This window comes from Xiphias gladius, chromosome 10, assembly GCF_016859285.1.
Source record: "Xiphias gladius isolate SHS-SW01 ecotype Sanya breed wild chromosome 10, ASM1685928v1, whole genome shotgun sequence".
Lineage (NCBI taxonomy): Eukaryota > Metazoa > Chordata > Actinopteri > Istiophoriformes > Xiphiidae > Xiphias > Xiphias gladius.
In genome coordinates, this window is record NC_053409.1 from 27747860 (window position 1) to 27764458 (window position 16599).

At 39.8% G+C, this 16599-nt stretch overlaps 1 protein-coding gene across 4 annotated transcripts in view; it reads right to left on the reverse strand.

Annotated features, from left to right (window-relative positions):
• mipol1 (mirror-image polydactyly 1) overlaps positions 1–16599 on the reverse strand; it is an 85446-nt gene that overhangs the window by 43047 nt on the left and 25800 nt on the right. For 2 of the 4 annotated variants that reach the window (XM_040137211.1, XM_040137210.1), the window contains 7 exons: positions 12928–13024; positions 11671–11714; positions 11178–11457; positions 4041–4146; positions 1599–1704; positions 1199–1252; positions 662–788 (listed from right to left, as the gene is read on the reverse strand). In XM_040137211.1, the coding sequence (XP_039993145.1) occupies positions 662–788; positions 1199–1252; positions 1599–1704; positions 4041–4146; positions 11178–11457; positions 11671–11714; positions 12928–13024 (814 nt within the window). The remainder of the gene's footprint in view (positions 1–661; positions 789–1198; positions 1253–1598; positions 1705–4040; positions 4147–11177; positions 11458–11670; positions 11715–12927; positions 13025–16599) is intronic. The other 2 variants (XM_040137213.1, XM_040137212.1) reach the window with 2 other exon arrangements.

Sequence of the window (16599 nt, forward strand, 5' to 3'; positions counted from 1 at the left end):
CAAAATTGATCAAGCCAATACGGGGCTCTTTGTCAGTTCACAGTATGTGCTTCTTCGCAGCATAGGCTACGAACAGGGTCCAATCAGGATCCAAGAGTCCACATCCCAAGCTTCTCCAGGATGTGGGAGAAGTTCCTCCCTCAGATGGAAACCAGTCCAACCTCACTACATGTTTCAGGCCTACCGGTCCTGTCAGGTTCAGGTAGGTTTTCCACGGGCCGGTTTTCGGATCAGGTCTAAAATGTCAGTTTAAGAGCAGCTGCTCCAACCGACCTTTCTCAGTCCTCTTTGCAATCGGACTCAGAGTAGATGTGCTCAGTGATGTAGTTATGATACGCTCACAGCTGCTGCTGACAGACCGGATTTCACACTACAGCAGAGTTCAGCGTGTGAATGCAGCCACGGTGACAGCTGTGTACCTCTGTGTTACTTATTCTGTTGTATGAAAAGATGGCAGACACTCTGTAGATCAAAGGTCAGCAGTAACGATCAATATAATTATTGATCATCAATCTGTCTGCAGCAAAAACAATATATTTAACATCTCATCCTCTAATACTGATGTTGTCCTGTCTGGACCAATCAGAGGCCAGTGTGTATGTGTGCCTGTGTGTGTGTGCGCGTGTGTGTGTGTGTGTGCGTGCGTGCGTGCGAGACGTACTCGGCGGCCTGCTGCAGTCGGCGTACGCGAAGCAGGGCCTCGTCTCTCTCCTCATTGGCCAGCAGGAGTCGTGACATCATAGCCTGATCTCTGTCCTTCTGAGCCGCCAACACCTCCTCCAACACTGCTGAAGAGAGAAGGGGACAGGGAGAGGAGGAGAGGAGGAGGTAGAGGAGAGGAGAGGCTTTGGGTTCTTAACGTCGCTCGTTTCATTCGAGAACAGATTTTCTTCGCTCGCTCCAACTAGTGACTAAGCAGCAGGTGTGATAGTGCGACTGGTTCTTACATCACATCTCTGTTAATGCAGCTGTGGTCACGTGATCAGTCAGTTTTTCATATTTCAGTTATAGCTTTTATATGCACATCACTGACTATTACTGGACTAGATTCATTTAATTTCCCCACCAGATCGATAAAGTTAATCCGATTTTATCAGTTCACCAACTTCTGCGCCTCAGACAATATAATTTAATATTTAAGTTTTTTGTCTTCACTTCTGTTGTTTTTATTCAGGTTTTTATAGAAACAAAATCAAACCGAAGTTAAATGGATGGAGATTTTCTGTTTCCGTGATAATCCTGTAGGATAAAACTGACACGCGCACACACACACACACACACACACACACACACACACACACACACACACACACACACAGCTCAGTTAAATCAATATTACAGCTGAGTGTGATTACTGGGTTAAACACACACACATACACACACTGTTCTGTTAAACTAACAGTTGCCTTGTTAACTGTCACCTCTTTACCACTGCTGTTGTTTTAATTACAGTGTGTGTGTGTGTCTGTCTGTCTGTTGGTATTACACAGTGTGCATGAAAAATATTCAAATATTTAAGAAGTTGAGGTTGAACCAGATCTGATTAAGAGGAGAGTAAACTCTAACATACACCTCCTCCTCCTTCTCACCCTCCTCACCTGCAGGTCTCTCCCAGCCTCGGGCCTCCCTCTGCTCCTCCCTCAGCTCCTCCTCTATCTCCCTCCTCTGCAGCTCCTTCTCCTTCTGAACCAGCTGGTCTTGCAGCTGAAACACAGTCAGGTGTTAGTATACCTTTGAGGACCTCCCTCGTGGTCCTGCTGCCGGTCTCTACTGCGGGAACCTGTAATCGGAACCTGAACCTTTAAGAACGTCCTGAGTTGTTGTTACAGGGTTCTTCTTGTGTTTTACAACACAGGATGCCTCACACATACTGTACGTCACGGAGGAGATGACAGTGGAACAGACGTCATCATGAAGGTGTGTGAGACAACAAAGGAAGAAGCAGCCAGATTTGTCACCAGTGTTGTGTCAAAGTCTGTTTAAGAGCTTCAAGTAACAATTATATCCATTATCAAATACTCCGCTGAGCTTATTACCAATTAACAGACTAAATCTTTAGTTTATAAAATGTCAGAAAAAAGTGGAAAATGCCTGATGCTGTTTCTCAGACTCTAGTGTGACGTCTGCAAATGTCTTGTTTTATCTGAACAACAAGAGACTCAGTTTACTCTCACATAAGACCAAGAAAAACATCAAATATTCACATTAGAGAAACTGGAATCTGAGAATCGATAGCATTTATGCTTAAACTGATTTAAATGATTCATCTTTAATTGATATAGTTGCTGATTATTTTTTTACTGATCAATTAGTTCACTAATCTTTCAGCTCGTGTGTTTTGCGGAACGGTTACACAAACACAGTTACATACAGAGACTGTTTCGTCGTTCAGGTGGATGATGAAGTTTGACTAGTGTGTATGATTTGTACGTGTTATTTTTTTAGCAAGATGAAGATACAAAATACAGATCTGGAAAAACCCAACAATGGATCTCAGAAAAAGACAACAAAGACACACAGCAGTCTGCAGCTGTAGGAACAAACAGAACATAGATACAGGTCTATAAGTATTTGGACAGTGACGCAGTTTCTGTAATTTTGCCCCTTTACTCTACCACAGTGGATTTGAAACGAAGCCATCAAGATGTGATTGAAGTGCAGACTTTCAGCTTTAATTCAAGGGGTTTAACAAAAATATTGCATTTTTATTCATAGTACATCATTTTCAAAGGCTCAAAAGTAATTGGACAGTTGACTGACAATCAGTTTCATGGCCAGGTGTGGCTTGCTCCATTGTTATTTCATGACAAATTAAGCAGATAAAAGGTCTGGAGTTGATTCCAAGTGTTGAATTTGCATTTGGTAGTTGTTCATGGGAACTCTCGATATCTGGTCCAAAGACATGTCGATGCAAATGAAGGAGGCCATCATTAGGCTGAAAACACAAAACAAACCTATCAGACCGATAGCAGAAAGTTTGGTAGTGACCAAATGTACAATTTGGTTCATTCTTAAAAAGAAGGAATGCACTGGTGAGCTCAGCAACACCAAAAGACCTAGAAGACCACAGAAGACAACTAAAGTGGATGATCGCAGAATTATTTCCTTGGTGAAGAAGAACCCTTCACAACATCCAACCAGGTCAAGAGCACTCTGGAGGAGGAAGGCGTATCATTGTCAAAGTCTACAATCAAGAGACGCCTTCATGAATGTAAATACAGAGGGTTTAACACAAGGTGCAAACCCTTAGTAACTCTCAAGAAAAGAGAGAGAGAAACCAAGATCAACTCTTACCAGAATGATGGGGAGAGAAGAGTATGGAGAAGGAAAGAAACGGCTCATGATCCAAAGCCAACACATCCCGTCAAACATGGTGGAGGCAGCGTTATAGCATGGGCATGTCTGGCTGCCAATGGAACTGGGTCACTGGTGTTTATTGATGGTGTAACTGCTGATAGAAGTGTCAGGGTTGAATACTGATGTGTATAGTTCTATACTATCTGCTCAGATTCAGCCAAATGCTGCAAAACTGATAGGACAGAGCTTCACATTACAACGGGATTATGACCTAAATATACTGCGAAAGTAACCCTAGAGCTTCTCAAGGCAAAGAAATGGGATATTCTTCAATGGCTAAGTCAGTCACATGACCTCAACCGAACTGAGCATGCGTCTCACTTCCTGAAGACAAAACTGAGGCCAGAAAGACCCACAAACACACAGCAACTGAAGGCATTGACTGCAAAGGATTTTCGAAAAAATAATCCTCATGTTTATAATTATGTTGTTTTGTCCAATTACTTTTCAGCCTCTGAAAATGAGGGACTATGTATAAAAATGGCTGTAAACAGTTAGTGATATTTTTGTTAAACCCCTTGAATTAAAGCTGAAAGTCTGCACTTCAATCATATCTTGATGGCTTCATTTCAAATGCATCCTGGTGATGTAAAGAGGCAAAATTACAAAAATTGTGTCACTGTCCAAATACTTATGGATGTAAGTGTATTTGTGTGTGTCTACATATGTGTATGTATATTTACCTTCTTGTTGATTTCTCTCAGGGCATCGAGCTCCTTCAGTAGAAACGAGACGTTTTTGTCTCGATCAAAAGTCTTTACTCGACCAAATGAGACGTCCTGATGAAAACTGAGGAGACGACAGGATCCAGTTAGAAACCAGACTAAAGCTGGATTTATAGTCGACACGAAAGTCCCTCTGAAGATACCTACAGTGTAGCTTTTCATTTCCAGCTGAAAGTTAGATTTCACCACCACAACACTACACACGTGTATCCTACATGATCACGCCGCATTGACTTTTAATTCTGTTCTGTATTCTATCCACCAGGTTTCACTGTTGTAATGCTATCTTATCTGGTCTAAACAAAACAAGTTATAAATCAGTTCCAGCTGATCCAGAGTACAGACCAGGACCAGAAGGAGAGAACAACATCACATACATACATTACCGATCAGTTTTATGTGCTCATTGTAAAATTATTTGACTTGTTTTTAAGCTCTTCAGGTCTGTTAGCCTTTTTGTCTGACATGTTGTTAATGTGTGAACCTGGACCCTCAGGCTCTCTGTCTATTTTATTTATTTAATTATTGGATTATTTAACAGGGAGAGTGCATATTAATAAACATCTGTTTTTCATCTGAAGTCTCTGGACAGATGTTATGCAGTCACTTTAAAAACAGAATATTAAGAATGTACGCTTGAAAGTAGAAAAGGCAATAATAAAAAATGAATATTAATGTTAGTAGTAAACATCATACAGGACACTGTTATAATACAGTCAACTGTCAGGTACTAATTAAAACATACCACAGAAGCTCCGAATAAAAGACAAACAAAGCAACGAAATGTTGAATATCAACGTTACTAAAGTTAGGTACGTAAGTATTTGGACAGTGACACAATTTCATAATTTTGCCTCTTTATTCCACCACAGTAGATTTGAAATGAAGCCATCAAGATATGATTGAAGTGCAGACTTTCAGCTTTAATTCAAGGGGTTTAACAAAAATATCAATAACTGTTTACAGCCATTTTTATACATAGTCCCTCATTTTCAGAGGCTGAAAAGTAATTGGACAAAACAACATATTTATAAACATGAGGATTATTTTTTTGAAAATCCTTTGCTGTCAATGACTGGCTGAAGTCTGGAACCCGTGGACGTCACAAAATGCTGAGTTTCCTCCCTTGAGATGCTTTGCCAGGCCTCTGCTGCAGCTGCCTTAGGTTGCTTTGTGTTTGTGGGTCTTTCTGGCCTCAGTTTTTGTCTTCACACCATCAATAAACACCAGTGACCCAGTTCCATTGGCAGCCAGACATGCCCATGCTATAACGCTGCCTCCACCATGTTTGACGGGATGTGTTGGCTTTGGATCATGAGCCGTTTCTTTCCTTCTCTATACTCTTCTCTTCCCATCATTCTGGTACAAGTTCTTGTTCCAGAACTGGGCAGGTGTTTTTAGATGTTCTCTGGCAAAGTCTGGTCTGGCCTCTCTTGAGAGTTACTAAGGGTTTGCACCTTGTGTTAAACCCTCTGTATTTACATTCATGAAGGCGTCTCTTGATTGTAGACTTTGACAATGATACGCCTTCCTCCTCCAGAGTGCTCTTGACCTGGTTGGATGTTGTGAAGGGTTCTTCTTCACCAAGGAAATAATTCTGCGATCATCCACTTTAGTTGTCTTCTGTGGTCTTCTAGGTCTTTTGGTGTTGCTGAGCTCACCAGTGCATTCCTTCCATTCCTTTCAAGAATGAACCAAATTGTTGATTTGGTCACTCCTAAAGTTTCTGCCATCTGTTTTGATAGGTTTGTTTTGTGTTTTCAGCCTAATGATGGCCTCCTTCATTTGCATCGACATGTCTTTGGCCCAGATATCGAGAGTTCCCATGAACAACTACCAAATGCAAATTCAACACTTGGAATCAACTCCAAACCTTTTTAACTGCTTAATTTGTTACAAAATAACAATGGAGCAGGCCACACCTGGCCATGAAACTGATTGTCAGTCAACTGTCCAATTACTTTTGAGCCTTTGAAAATTACGGACTATGTATAAAAATGGCTGTAATGTGATATTTAAACCCCTTGTATTAAAGCTGAAACTCTGCACTTCAATCACATCTTGATGGCTTTGTTTCAAATCCACTGTGGTAGAGTAAAGAGGCAAAATTACAGAAACTGCGTCACTGTCCAAATACTTATGGACCTAACTGTACATACAAGCACACGAAAGCACTTTTGCTGTTTTTTTTTTGTTTGTACAATTTGACACTAAAATCAATTTAAAGTCCACCAGAGCTGCAACACTCAGTCAATTAATCATTTGTCATTTTTCCAAAGCATAAATGTCAAAAACATTCTCTGGTTTCATCTTCTCAGATGTGAGGATTTGTTAATTTCTCTGTAATATACGCCGGTTAAATTTGAACAAGCTTACCGACTACATCGCAGTGGGCAAAACATTTTATAGACCGAACGATTTATTGAGAAATTAATCGGCAGATTAATGGATAATTAAAATAATTATTAGTCCCAGCCCTAAAGTCAATTATCAGTAATTACAGACATTTCTATAGATTGATAGTGTATCTCAGACTTGTGCAGTTGAATTAATCCGTGCATGAACTGAGGTTCTGTACAAGGGATTTTTAACTGCAGAAACTGTTGGTTGTGACAGAAACAATTCACTTCTGGTTTAAAAGCTGCATTTTCCCTCTCGCTGTGTTGTTATGGAGAGAGCATTCTGTCTTTTCCATCCCACACAAGTTCTGTCAAAAATGAGTTAATGTTTGCCAGAACAGTATCTTTTACTGAGCTCAAAGTGATCAATGAACACCTCTTTCCCCAGAACATCTCAGTGTGACCTCCATCTGCAGCTCAGATAAACTTAACTGTTACATGATTTTACTTCTAGTCCTAAAAGTAGAACCAAACATTTGTTACCCTGAGAAGCTTTGTTTTAAACTAAAGCTGAACTGAGGATCATTGATGTCCTGCTCTATGACGACTTTAGTGTCCGTTAACATATGAACTGTGTTTCAAAATCGACTTTTTACCACGTATCTTGCCTGCAGCTGTACTGAAGTAAGGAACAGATTTTAAGATTCTTGTTTTTAAAGTTCTACATGAACTGACACCAGGTTACATCTCTGACCTCATCAGCTCTACTGACCAATCACTGCTCTTCGCTCCAGCTCCCAGGTAAAATCCAAAGGTGACTGGTCATTTTTTGTTGTGGAACAGTTTGGCTCTCACCATTAGACCTTCCTCTTCCACTGACATCTTTAAAACTCCTCTCTTTTCTTCAGTCTTTTAAAATTCCTCATGAAGACATGACTGTGCACATTCTGTTTCTTATTTGTGTTTTATTCATTTGATCTCTATCCAGATGTGCTGTAATTTTATTCATTTACTTATGTCATAATTATGTGTTTTCTGGGATTTCATCATCTCATCTCTTGGTAAACACTTCAGTGTTTGTTGTTTTTTATTGAGCTCTATATAGAAACTAACTTAACTAAAGAATGTCACAAAAATGAGAGGCTGCCTGTCCAAATGGGACCTGGAGTGTAGTTTTAATGCTTTTATAAGCCTTAACATTAACAGCTGTAATGTCCTGCTCTCTGGTCTCAGTAAACTGTGGTGCTGCAGTCATTCAGAAAGAGCACATCAAACTTCCAACCACTACACTGGCTCTGTCTGAATGCTCCTACAGTGTGTTGGTTTAAAAGCTCTGACCCAGTCAGACCTCTCAGATCATCTGGTTCTAATGTTCCTTCTGCACAAAGAGTCAGTTCACAGTCCGGTGAAACTGCTCTTAGTTTTGGACCAGCTGAGATCTGCTCAGTCTCTCATTTCTCTCTGAAAATTCTTCTTTTTACTGTTGTCTTTCAGTAATGTGGACTACACCCCTTGTATGTGAATAATCTACATGGGAGTCCTCCTGTATACTTGCTGTCAATGTTTGCTATCGTTATTATTACTGTTGGTATTGACATCATCTGAATAATAAGTATTTTTCTTCTTGTTTTAATTCTCTCTTCTTGTCCCTTCTCTTTCTTTTCTTCTTAATCTTCATGTAAAGCTCATTATGTTTCCCCTGTCATGAAATGTGATAAAACATTTTAAAATCATTTAGAAAAACAAAGGAATTGCCCTTGCTCACACTCACTTAAAGTGACAGGCAGTTACAGTGGAGCCCGAATGAGAATCAGGTCAGGTCCAGTCTACCACAGATCATGTCCTGAGTCTTTTGGGGGCATTTATAAACCTGTCAGTATAAGGTGTGGACATATGCCAGGATAATATTCACTAGCTAATTTTTATTTTTAAATTTGGGTCTCACATCCTGTGTATTTGGAAAATTTTTTTAGAAATAATATAAAGTCAGTGTCTATGTCCTACAAACATGATGAATGATATCTGCAGCAGGTGAGCAGGTGGTCAGTGAGGCTGTGATTGGTTAGGACTCCTGTGACATCATCTCAGTGTTTGTTTCATTAGAGTTTCACCTGTGTGTAGTCAGGTCAGGTGTTTTAACCTGAGGTTGTGGCCTCACATTATCAGATATGAGGCACAGAAATGAAGGCAGCAGATTATGAGGCGTTGCTTTAATAAGCACTGAGTGATGTTTGCCTGTAATTCTCTCATATCACCTTAAAGGTCAGGCTGCTTCTTAGCGTAATAAAGCGAGTAAATAAGACACTGGAATAAGGCTGACACTTACTTCTGTAATTGAGTGTTTCTCACTTCATATTATCAACTGCTTCTAATCAACTTCTCTCTCTTCCCAACTCGATTTCTTTTACTATCTTTCTATTCCTGTCCCGCTCTCTAACACTTCCACTAATCAAATCAAATCTAAATTTAATAGGTCACATTTCAAACAGTGATGCAACTCAATCTTCTCCACAAATCTCATTTGAAAATACATCAAGAGATGAAAGAAGCAGAAAAAACACACAAATTACAGAATCTAAAGAAAGCTGAGGAAGTTTAATGAAAAGCAATAAACTTTTTAATAAATCTGCTCACTGTAGACAAGCTCCAAACATATCAGATTAAACATTTCAAAAAACACTCAAAAACAGTATGGAATATCCAATATCAATAGTAAGATTATTATTTAAATGTGTAATAATCTATAGCTCTGATACATCATGTCTTTGTTCTTTGTCATTTATTTTGGAAACATTAAAGTCAGTAAAACTTCCACAGCTGAGACGTTGAATTCTTTAAGTATCAGAGAGTGACAGACTTTAAACATTGCAGATCTAATTTAAAAAACTGTCACTCAGCTGACTTACGCTGATTCTGTTGGTCAGCATTAACACTACTGAGTCTGTTTGATTAATTATAACACTGATGAATTATTTGTTATTAATGATCTTTACGCCACTGATGTTATACTCTCTAGTTGTGAACCAGTGTGTCTGTTTTATTCCGACTGTAATATTGATGTTTGATCATCTTTGTTATAAAGGTGAAATGTTTAATTCAACTCAAACGTTAAATTTTCTTACTGTGTCAGCCTGTTCATCATTGTCAACCTCCACCCAGAGACTACAGAGGAAAACAAACTTTCCGCTTTATCTGGTACGGCAAATATCATGTGCTTTGTCTCTGTTAAATAACATAAAATAAACATTTAAACAAACATTGAATTAATCTTTAAAATAATGACATGAACTTTTGCACTATATGAGGCACTATATGAACATATTTATGTGTATGTTTTGGTTTAATTTTATAATAAAGATTTTTTTAAAGTGCTAAATAAATAAACATTATCACTGTTTCTACTCCAGTTTTCATTTTGTTTGTTTGTTTGTTTTTTTGAAAAACATAGTTTACACACCCTGACTAAGAAAACGGCTAACTAAGTATTACTAGGTTTGTTATGATGAAGATTCATAATAATAGTAGTAATAGTAATAATAATAATAATAATAATACACAAACACAGAGTAAACCTCAGAAACTGTCCAGAAAACAATAGCTGCTACCCAAGAACTACTTTCACTTTTTGAGTCTGTACAGTGCATACACCCCTACTGACCCTTCAGCTTCAGACACTTCATTACCTTTCAGCACTTTAACATTAGCACTTTCAACCAACCCTTGAATTGCCTTTAGCACTGTAACATTTTATGTCCTTTCACTGCTTCCATAACTGCAGACTCGTCATATCTTTACAGTACCTGCACTTCAAATGACGCTTCAACCTCTTTTAGAACTCATACTTGAACTGACATTAACTTCAGTGATTCCACCTCTATGGACGCTGCAATTTCTTTCAGCGCTTGCAGCTAAACTAACACTTCAACTCCTTAAAGTACTTCCACTTCAAATGACATGTCAAGTAATTTGAGCATTTTTTCCTCAACTGACATTTCAGCTCCTTTCAGTGCTTCCAACTCTGTGGACACTTTGAACCCTTTCACCACTTTCATTTAAAATGACAATTCAACTCCTTTCATAACTTTCACTTGAACTGACATGGACTCTTTTTACTACTTACACTTCAACAAACTTAATTTTTTCCTCAGTGCTACCACCTCAACTGATATGCCAACTCCTTTCACTATTTTTACTTCAACTGACCCTTTAACTCCTTTCAGTGCTTCCACCTCTATGGACACTTAAATTCATTTAAGCACTTTTACTTCAGCTATCACTTTCACTGCTTTCAGCTCATTCACTGTGACCGACACTTTAGCTCCTTTCAGTACCTACACCTGAAAGGACATGTCAACTCATTTGACCACTTTAACTTCCACTCACATTACAGCTCTTTTCAGTGTTTCCATCTCTGTGGACACTTGAATTCCTTTTAGTACATTCACTTTCAACTCCTTCCATCACTTACCTCTGACTCTTCATCTCTCTCTTTCACTTCAGCTGACATTTCCATTCCTGTTAGTGCTTCCCCCTCGACCTACCGACACTTCAGCTCCTTTCATTACTTTAAATTCATTTGCCACTTCAGTTTTCACAGCTTCAGATAGTACTCCTATGCAAATACATTTCAAAAGCTCCAAATAATCTAAACTTTTTAAGACATTTAGGTACATTTTCTCCAGGACATTATTACTAATACTTATTTTAGAATTAGTAACAGTAGTAGTAGCAGTAGTAGTAGTATCCCCTTTCTCACCTGTCGACAGCAGGGACCAACTGTCTTCCAAGGGCGGGACTTCCAGGACCTCTGGGTGCTCCTTCTCCATCATGGTCATCTCCGCAGCTCTCCACCTGGGGAGAAGGACCTCTGCTGGGGGAAAGGTCCATCTCCATTTCCCCTGCACCTCCTGGAGGCCTGGAAGACAATGGAGAGACAGACCTCCTGTGGAAGAGGGGCGAGACAGGAGAGCAAGACCTCCTGTGAGACAGAGGGGAGGGGGAGCAGGAGCTCGAAGGCTCCTGGAGGTGCTGAGGGCCTGAGAAACACACAGACAGACACTAGTCAATGTGGCTGCAGAGAAAATATTTAATTTGCAGATAAATATGACGGATATTTCAGTGGAGATTTGTACTAAAAACAAGATCAGCTAGGGATGCTTCAAACACTTGCTATTGAGAGATCATGACTTATTGGACAGATGAATGAGTGAGTGAGTGGATGGATGGGTGGATGGATGGATGGATCTTACCCTGAGGCAACTCGATGTGGTCCAGGCTCAGAATGGTTCCTGATCTGTAAAACACAACAGAAACAAACAGGAACTGAAAGAAAAACTGGAATCACAGGCGACTGAGAGATCATAGACTGAAGTTAACCAGACTCTAAGAAACTAAACGGGACACATTTCTGTCCCATTAGAGGCAGAGCCTAACGAGGGAGGTGTCTGTCTATCTTGAAAACATGATGATTCTCAGCCAAGTTCTGCACCCTCTTTTTTCTCTGATTTATAAGTGGATTTCTGTCTGGTAAGATCTGAGTAATGCCTGAGAAGAAGGAGTGCGATTTGATGGAGGAACACATGAAATTTTGTCACCGCTAACAGTGGACATGGTGTTACGAGTTGAGCTTGTTAAGTTTGAATCTGAACTTCATGTTCACTGAACTGTGCAATCACAACAGTGTTTAACACCACCTCACCTCCGGCTGCCGGTTCATTAAACTAAAAATACTATTGAAGAGACTGTACTATAGTAATTAGTACAGTCTCCTATTAGACATTTTTTCTGATGAAGAGTTTACCTGTAGTTACAGTAAATGTCGTAGAGGCGAGGTAATTTATTTTCTGAACTTAATGATCTCTGATTAATGCCACCTCTGAAAGTCACCTGTCTCACTCCCGGAACACACCTGGAGTTTCAGTCCATTTGGATTTGACTGCATAAAGAGCTGCATTCTCAGTAAACCAGGGGCTTTGTGCTCAACGTTAGATACCTATCTGGACGGAGCCTTCAGTCCACACTTTGCATTCATTTCACCTATATTTGTGCACAGTTTCTTAAAGTTTATGGATACGGACAGAATGGAGCAGTACCCCCGGAAATCGTGGGGGTAGTGTAGCCAATAGTTCTCGACGAGACAAGACCTTAGGACATGACAAAGAAATTTTAAAAATGGCAGAGCTTTTTGAAGAGTGGTAATGCGTTATATATATGTTATGTTACTTTGTCCGGGCACAGGGACTAACAGGTACAGTATTGTTGTTGTGAGAAATTTTTTATTCTGAGCTGCCCTCTAGTGGATGTATTTTTTAACATCCATGCCAAGTACAGGAAGCATGTAAGTATGTGGGCAGTGAAGGTTACATTGTTTGAAATGGACGTATCTATTTTCGTAAGTAAAGGGAGCATAAATGAGCCTTAACACTTTCATAATGTAGCTGCAATGAACACTGCAGCCTGTAGGGGGCACTAATAGGGCGTCAGACAGTTGGAGGCGATGTTCATACCTGTCGGGGATGCTGAGTTGCTGTGTTGCGTCGCTGAGTTGCTGTCTGGCAGGTGAGGGCAGACGCTGTCGCAGCTCCACGTTCACTCTGGGATTAGCTGAAAAACAGAAAAACAGATTCAGCTGAAACAAACTGTTACCCCAGTGTTTACAGAACTTCACTGTCTGTCTCTCACCTGTCTCTCTCTCTTTGTCTGTATCAGTCTTTAATGAGCAGTAAACCAGTCTGTCAAATTCAAATGTGCTTTGGCATTAAAGTTCCAAAACAACAATGTTGCCATCGCATCTAAACATAATTGTCTCTCTCTCCGTCTGTGTCGGTCTTCAATGAGCAGTAATCCTGTCTGTCTCTCTACAACACACAGTAACACACATGCTGTCTGTTTAATTGCTATGGGTGTGAATGATCTGTGTGTTTTGTTGCTTACTTTTGACTTAACAGCCGTTTATCATGAGATCTGCCACCGTTTTAATTACACCTGAAGAACTGCAATCTGATTGGTGGCTTCTATAACGAGAGCCATTAACTGTCCTTAATAAGGCCTTAACGAAATACTGAGACTGTGTTTGCTCTGGTGATGAGCTGCAAGTATTTAGAAAGCTCAAGATGAAGGCAGGATTACTGCTCGTTAAGGACTGATACAGACGGAGAGAGAGAGACAGGTGAGAGACAGACAGGTGAGCAGCAGTTACTGTCGTGACCTAAAAAAAAAAATCACTAAATCAGAGGTTTAAAAGACTTCACCATTTACAGACTTACGTTGACTTAGTTAGAACTGAACATCTGTATTTTTCCAGACAGAGACTGAAAGCATGTTTGAAGAGAGAGGAGGTGAACCTGAGGCCTCATAACAAGCTCCACCACACATTCCAGAGGCAAGAAACTGTAGAAATATTGGCAAAAAATATTGGGTGATTGATAGGTGATTGACAGGTGATTGGCAGGCGATTAGAGCCAGTGTCATTCATACATTACCAGTTTGCTTTTGAATTGCTCCACCTCATAATAGTTTGAGCAGAACAGAAAAAAAAACTGTCTTAGTTGAATCAATTAAAAGTCTTGGTGCTGAAACGGTTGATTACTGATTATTGTTGAATGTCTAACAAATCCTCTGGATGGAGTCTTGGGTGTTCGGTGAAGCAGAGAAACAAAATAAAGGAATTACTGTCACAGGTCCACTCTCAGGTCAACTTCTTTTCCAGACAAATACAGAAACATTCGTCTTCAGTAACAACAGTAACTGATCATCCACAGTGAAATCATACACCTGTCGTCAGGTGAACATACATAGTCTAAAGAACAGATCACAGAACAGTTTTGACTAGCAAATATTCTTACATGTAACTTTCTTGGTGTCCTGACCGCTCTACACTTTTACACTTTGTGGTAACCTGATCAAACGTTCACACCTCTGACTGACTTCTTCTCCACAGTAACAGCATGTGAGGCGCATGGGTATAGCAGTATTTTCCAAGAGCCAGAAAGATCCTGATCTGAACTGTTGTCAGAACATAAAGAACATTTGGGAACATTCGAAGCTCCTCACAATTCATGACTATTTGCTTTGTCTCAAGATTTTTATTTCCTGTCACATTCTTCTCTCTTCACCAATAATATCTAATTTTTATTCTAAAATTTAATCTAAAAATCAAAGCAATTGCAGTTTTCCTCATGGTTTGCTATGATAATGTGCACGTGTCTTCCCATAATAATTTGTCTGGATTAATCTGTTGTGGCACAAGGTTTAGACAGGATCCAGGATCCAACTTGGATGAATTACTAAATGTCCATTGCAACTTTCGAACCAGCAGCAGCAGTTTAGGTCTCATCGTGATGCCGGCAACGTTTTCCTCCTAATGACTAAAGAACATTTCTTGAAACTTCAAGTCTGTTCAGTTGATCAATGAGGTCCCATGTCAGAAAAATAGAGTCTGGTCCTGGTTCTGGTTCTAAGATGGAGTTCTGTTGTGTGCTCAGTGAACAGGTTTCAATCATGTATATGGGCGTTACCTCTATCACTGAGTCTGGTGTCCGGTTTTTAAAATACATCCATGAAATTCACTACATGTACGTTACTGGTCCTGGTGCAGCTGGTTGTGTGTCCACTGTTAAAGACCGGACTGTCGTCCATGTTGGGGGTAAACACATCTGATGTATATCGCCCTTTTAAGTTGTAAAGGACAAACCTGTCAGCCAACAGCTGCTTATTGACATTTCTCACACGTCTCAGGGAGGACAGTGGTCGTAGAAAATTCAAAATCAGATTGAACCAGTTTACATCCTTTAATGATCAGAGTCTCACCTGTTGATTGTTTTAGCAACTAAAACACTGGTTCAAGTTAGTAAAAGGTGATTTTGGTTAATAAAGTCAACACATCCTGACTTGTGACTTTTTTAATAATGAAGAATAAAGATGTCAATCTGTCCTCTACCTGTACCACAACCAGAAAAAAACAGTTTCATCAGGGTTTAGCTGCTGCTGTATTCTACTGTCAGGAAAACAAATGAAACATGTCAGTGAACATTTTACTGTTCAGATTAACATTTGTCTGACAAGTTAATTAGCAACATTTCCTCATCATGCTCTTAAAACCTCTGCAAAGCATCTGTTGTTGCAGATTAGTTTTATATAAATATGCTGTCAAGGAGAAAGAGCTGTTCATCAAGACGATGACAGACAGAGTCCAGGTCAGAAACAGTGTCTGGTCCTGGTTCTGGTTGTGCTGTTTTACAGTTACTGAATAATTTCCTCTTTGAGCATTTTCACTTTGAAACTTTTCTCATTTCCTGTCGTCCTCTGCCTCCCCCCGTCCTCCCCCCTGTCTCTGATCTTCTTGTGGACTCAGAGCTAATTGAGCACGGCGGCGCTCCTTATTATTCATGTACAATTACAGATGTGATAATGTGCTTAAATCCTTCTAAATGACCGTTCATGCCTCGCGCTCACTTTGAAGTCTAGTCAAAGATGGAAAAATCTGCAGAAAAAAGGGAAAACACAAAGGCCAATCAGAGGACCAATCTACGTTAACCAATGAAGAGAGGAGGGGGGAGGCGGGGGAGGCGTGCCCCTCCTCTTCCCCCCTTCTTCTTCATGTAATATAAACTAAAGTCCATTAATTTTTTAAGCTGTATTTAATACATTTTGTGCAGAAAGTTTGGTGCAGTGAGTGTGGGGGGTTCCAGCTGACTACATGAATATTAATGACGGTGTTACGATGATTAAAGAGGCTTCAGCTCAAATCCAACACAATCCGCCTGTGATCCGGTCCGCCGACACCACGCCGCCACCACGCCGCACATGAATTTAGATACCGACATTAAGCCGAGGAGAGACGCAACTTATACAGGACACACACACACAGATTATATATTAATACAGAGGGACGTACAGTAAATACTGATGTACAACATACATCTACACAAACAGTCCCGCACCACAGAGGACAGTCAATCTAAGCTTTTATGAAACAGGTTTCACCCACATAAAGTTGGTTTTATTAAAGCAGAACGATTAATCAGGAGCTATTTTGATTTAACTGATTAATTGTTTGAGCCAAAATCTGACTGGTCCCAGCCTCTAAAATTTGACAATTTACTAATTTTCTTTATTATATGCAACAGTAAACTGAATGTGTTTAGATTTTGAAGTGTTGTTCAGACAAGCTTTAGGAC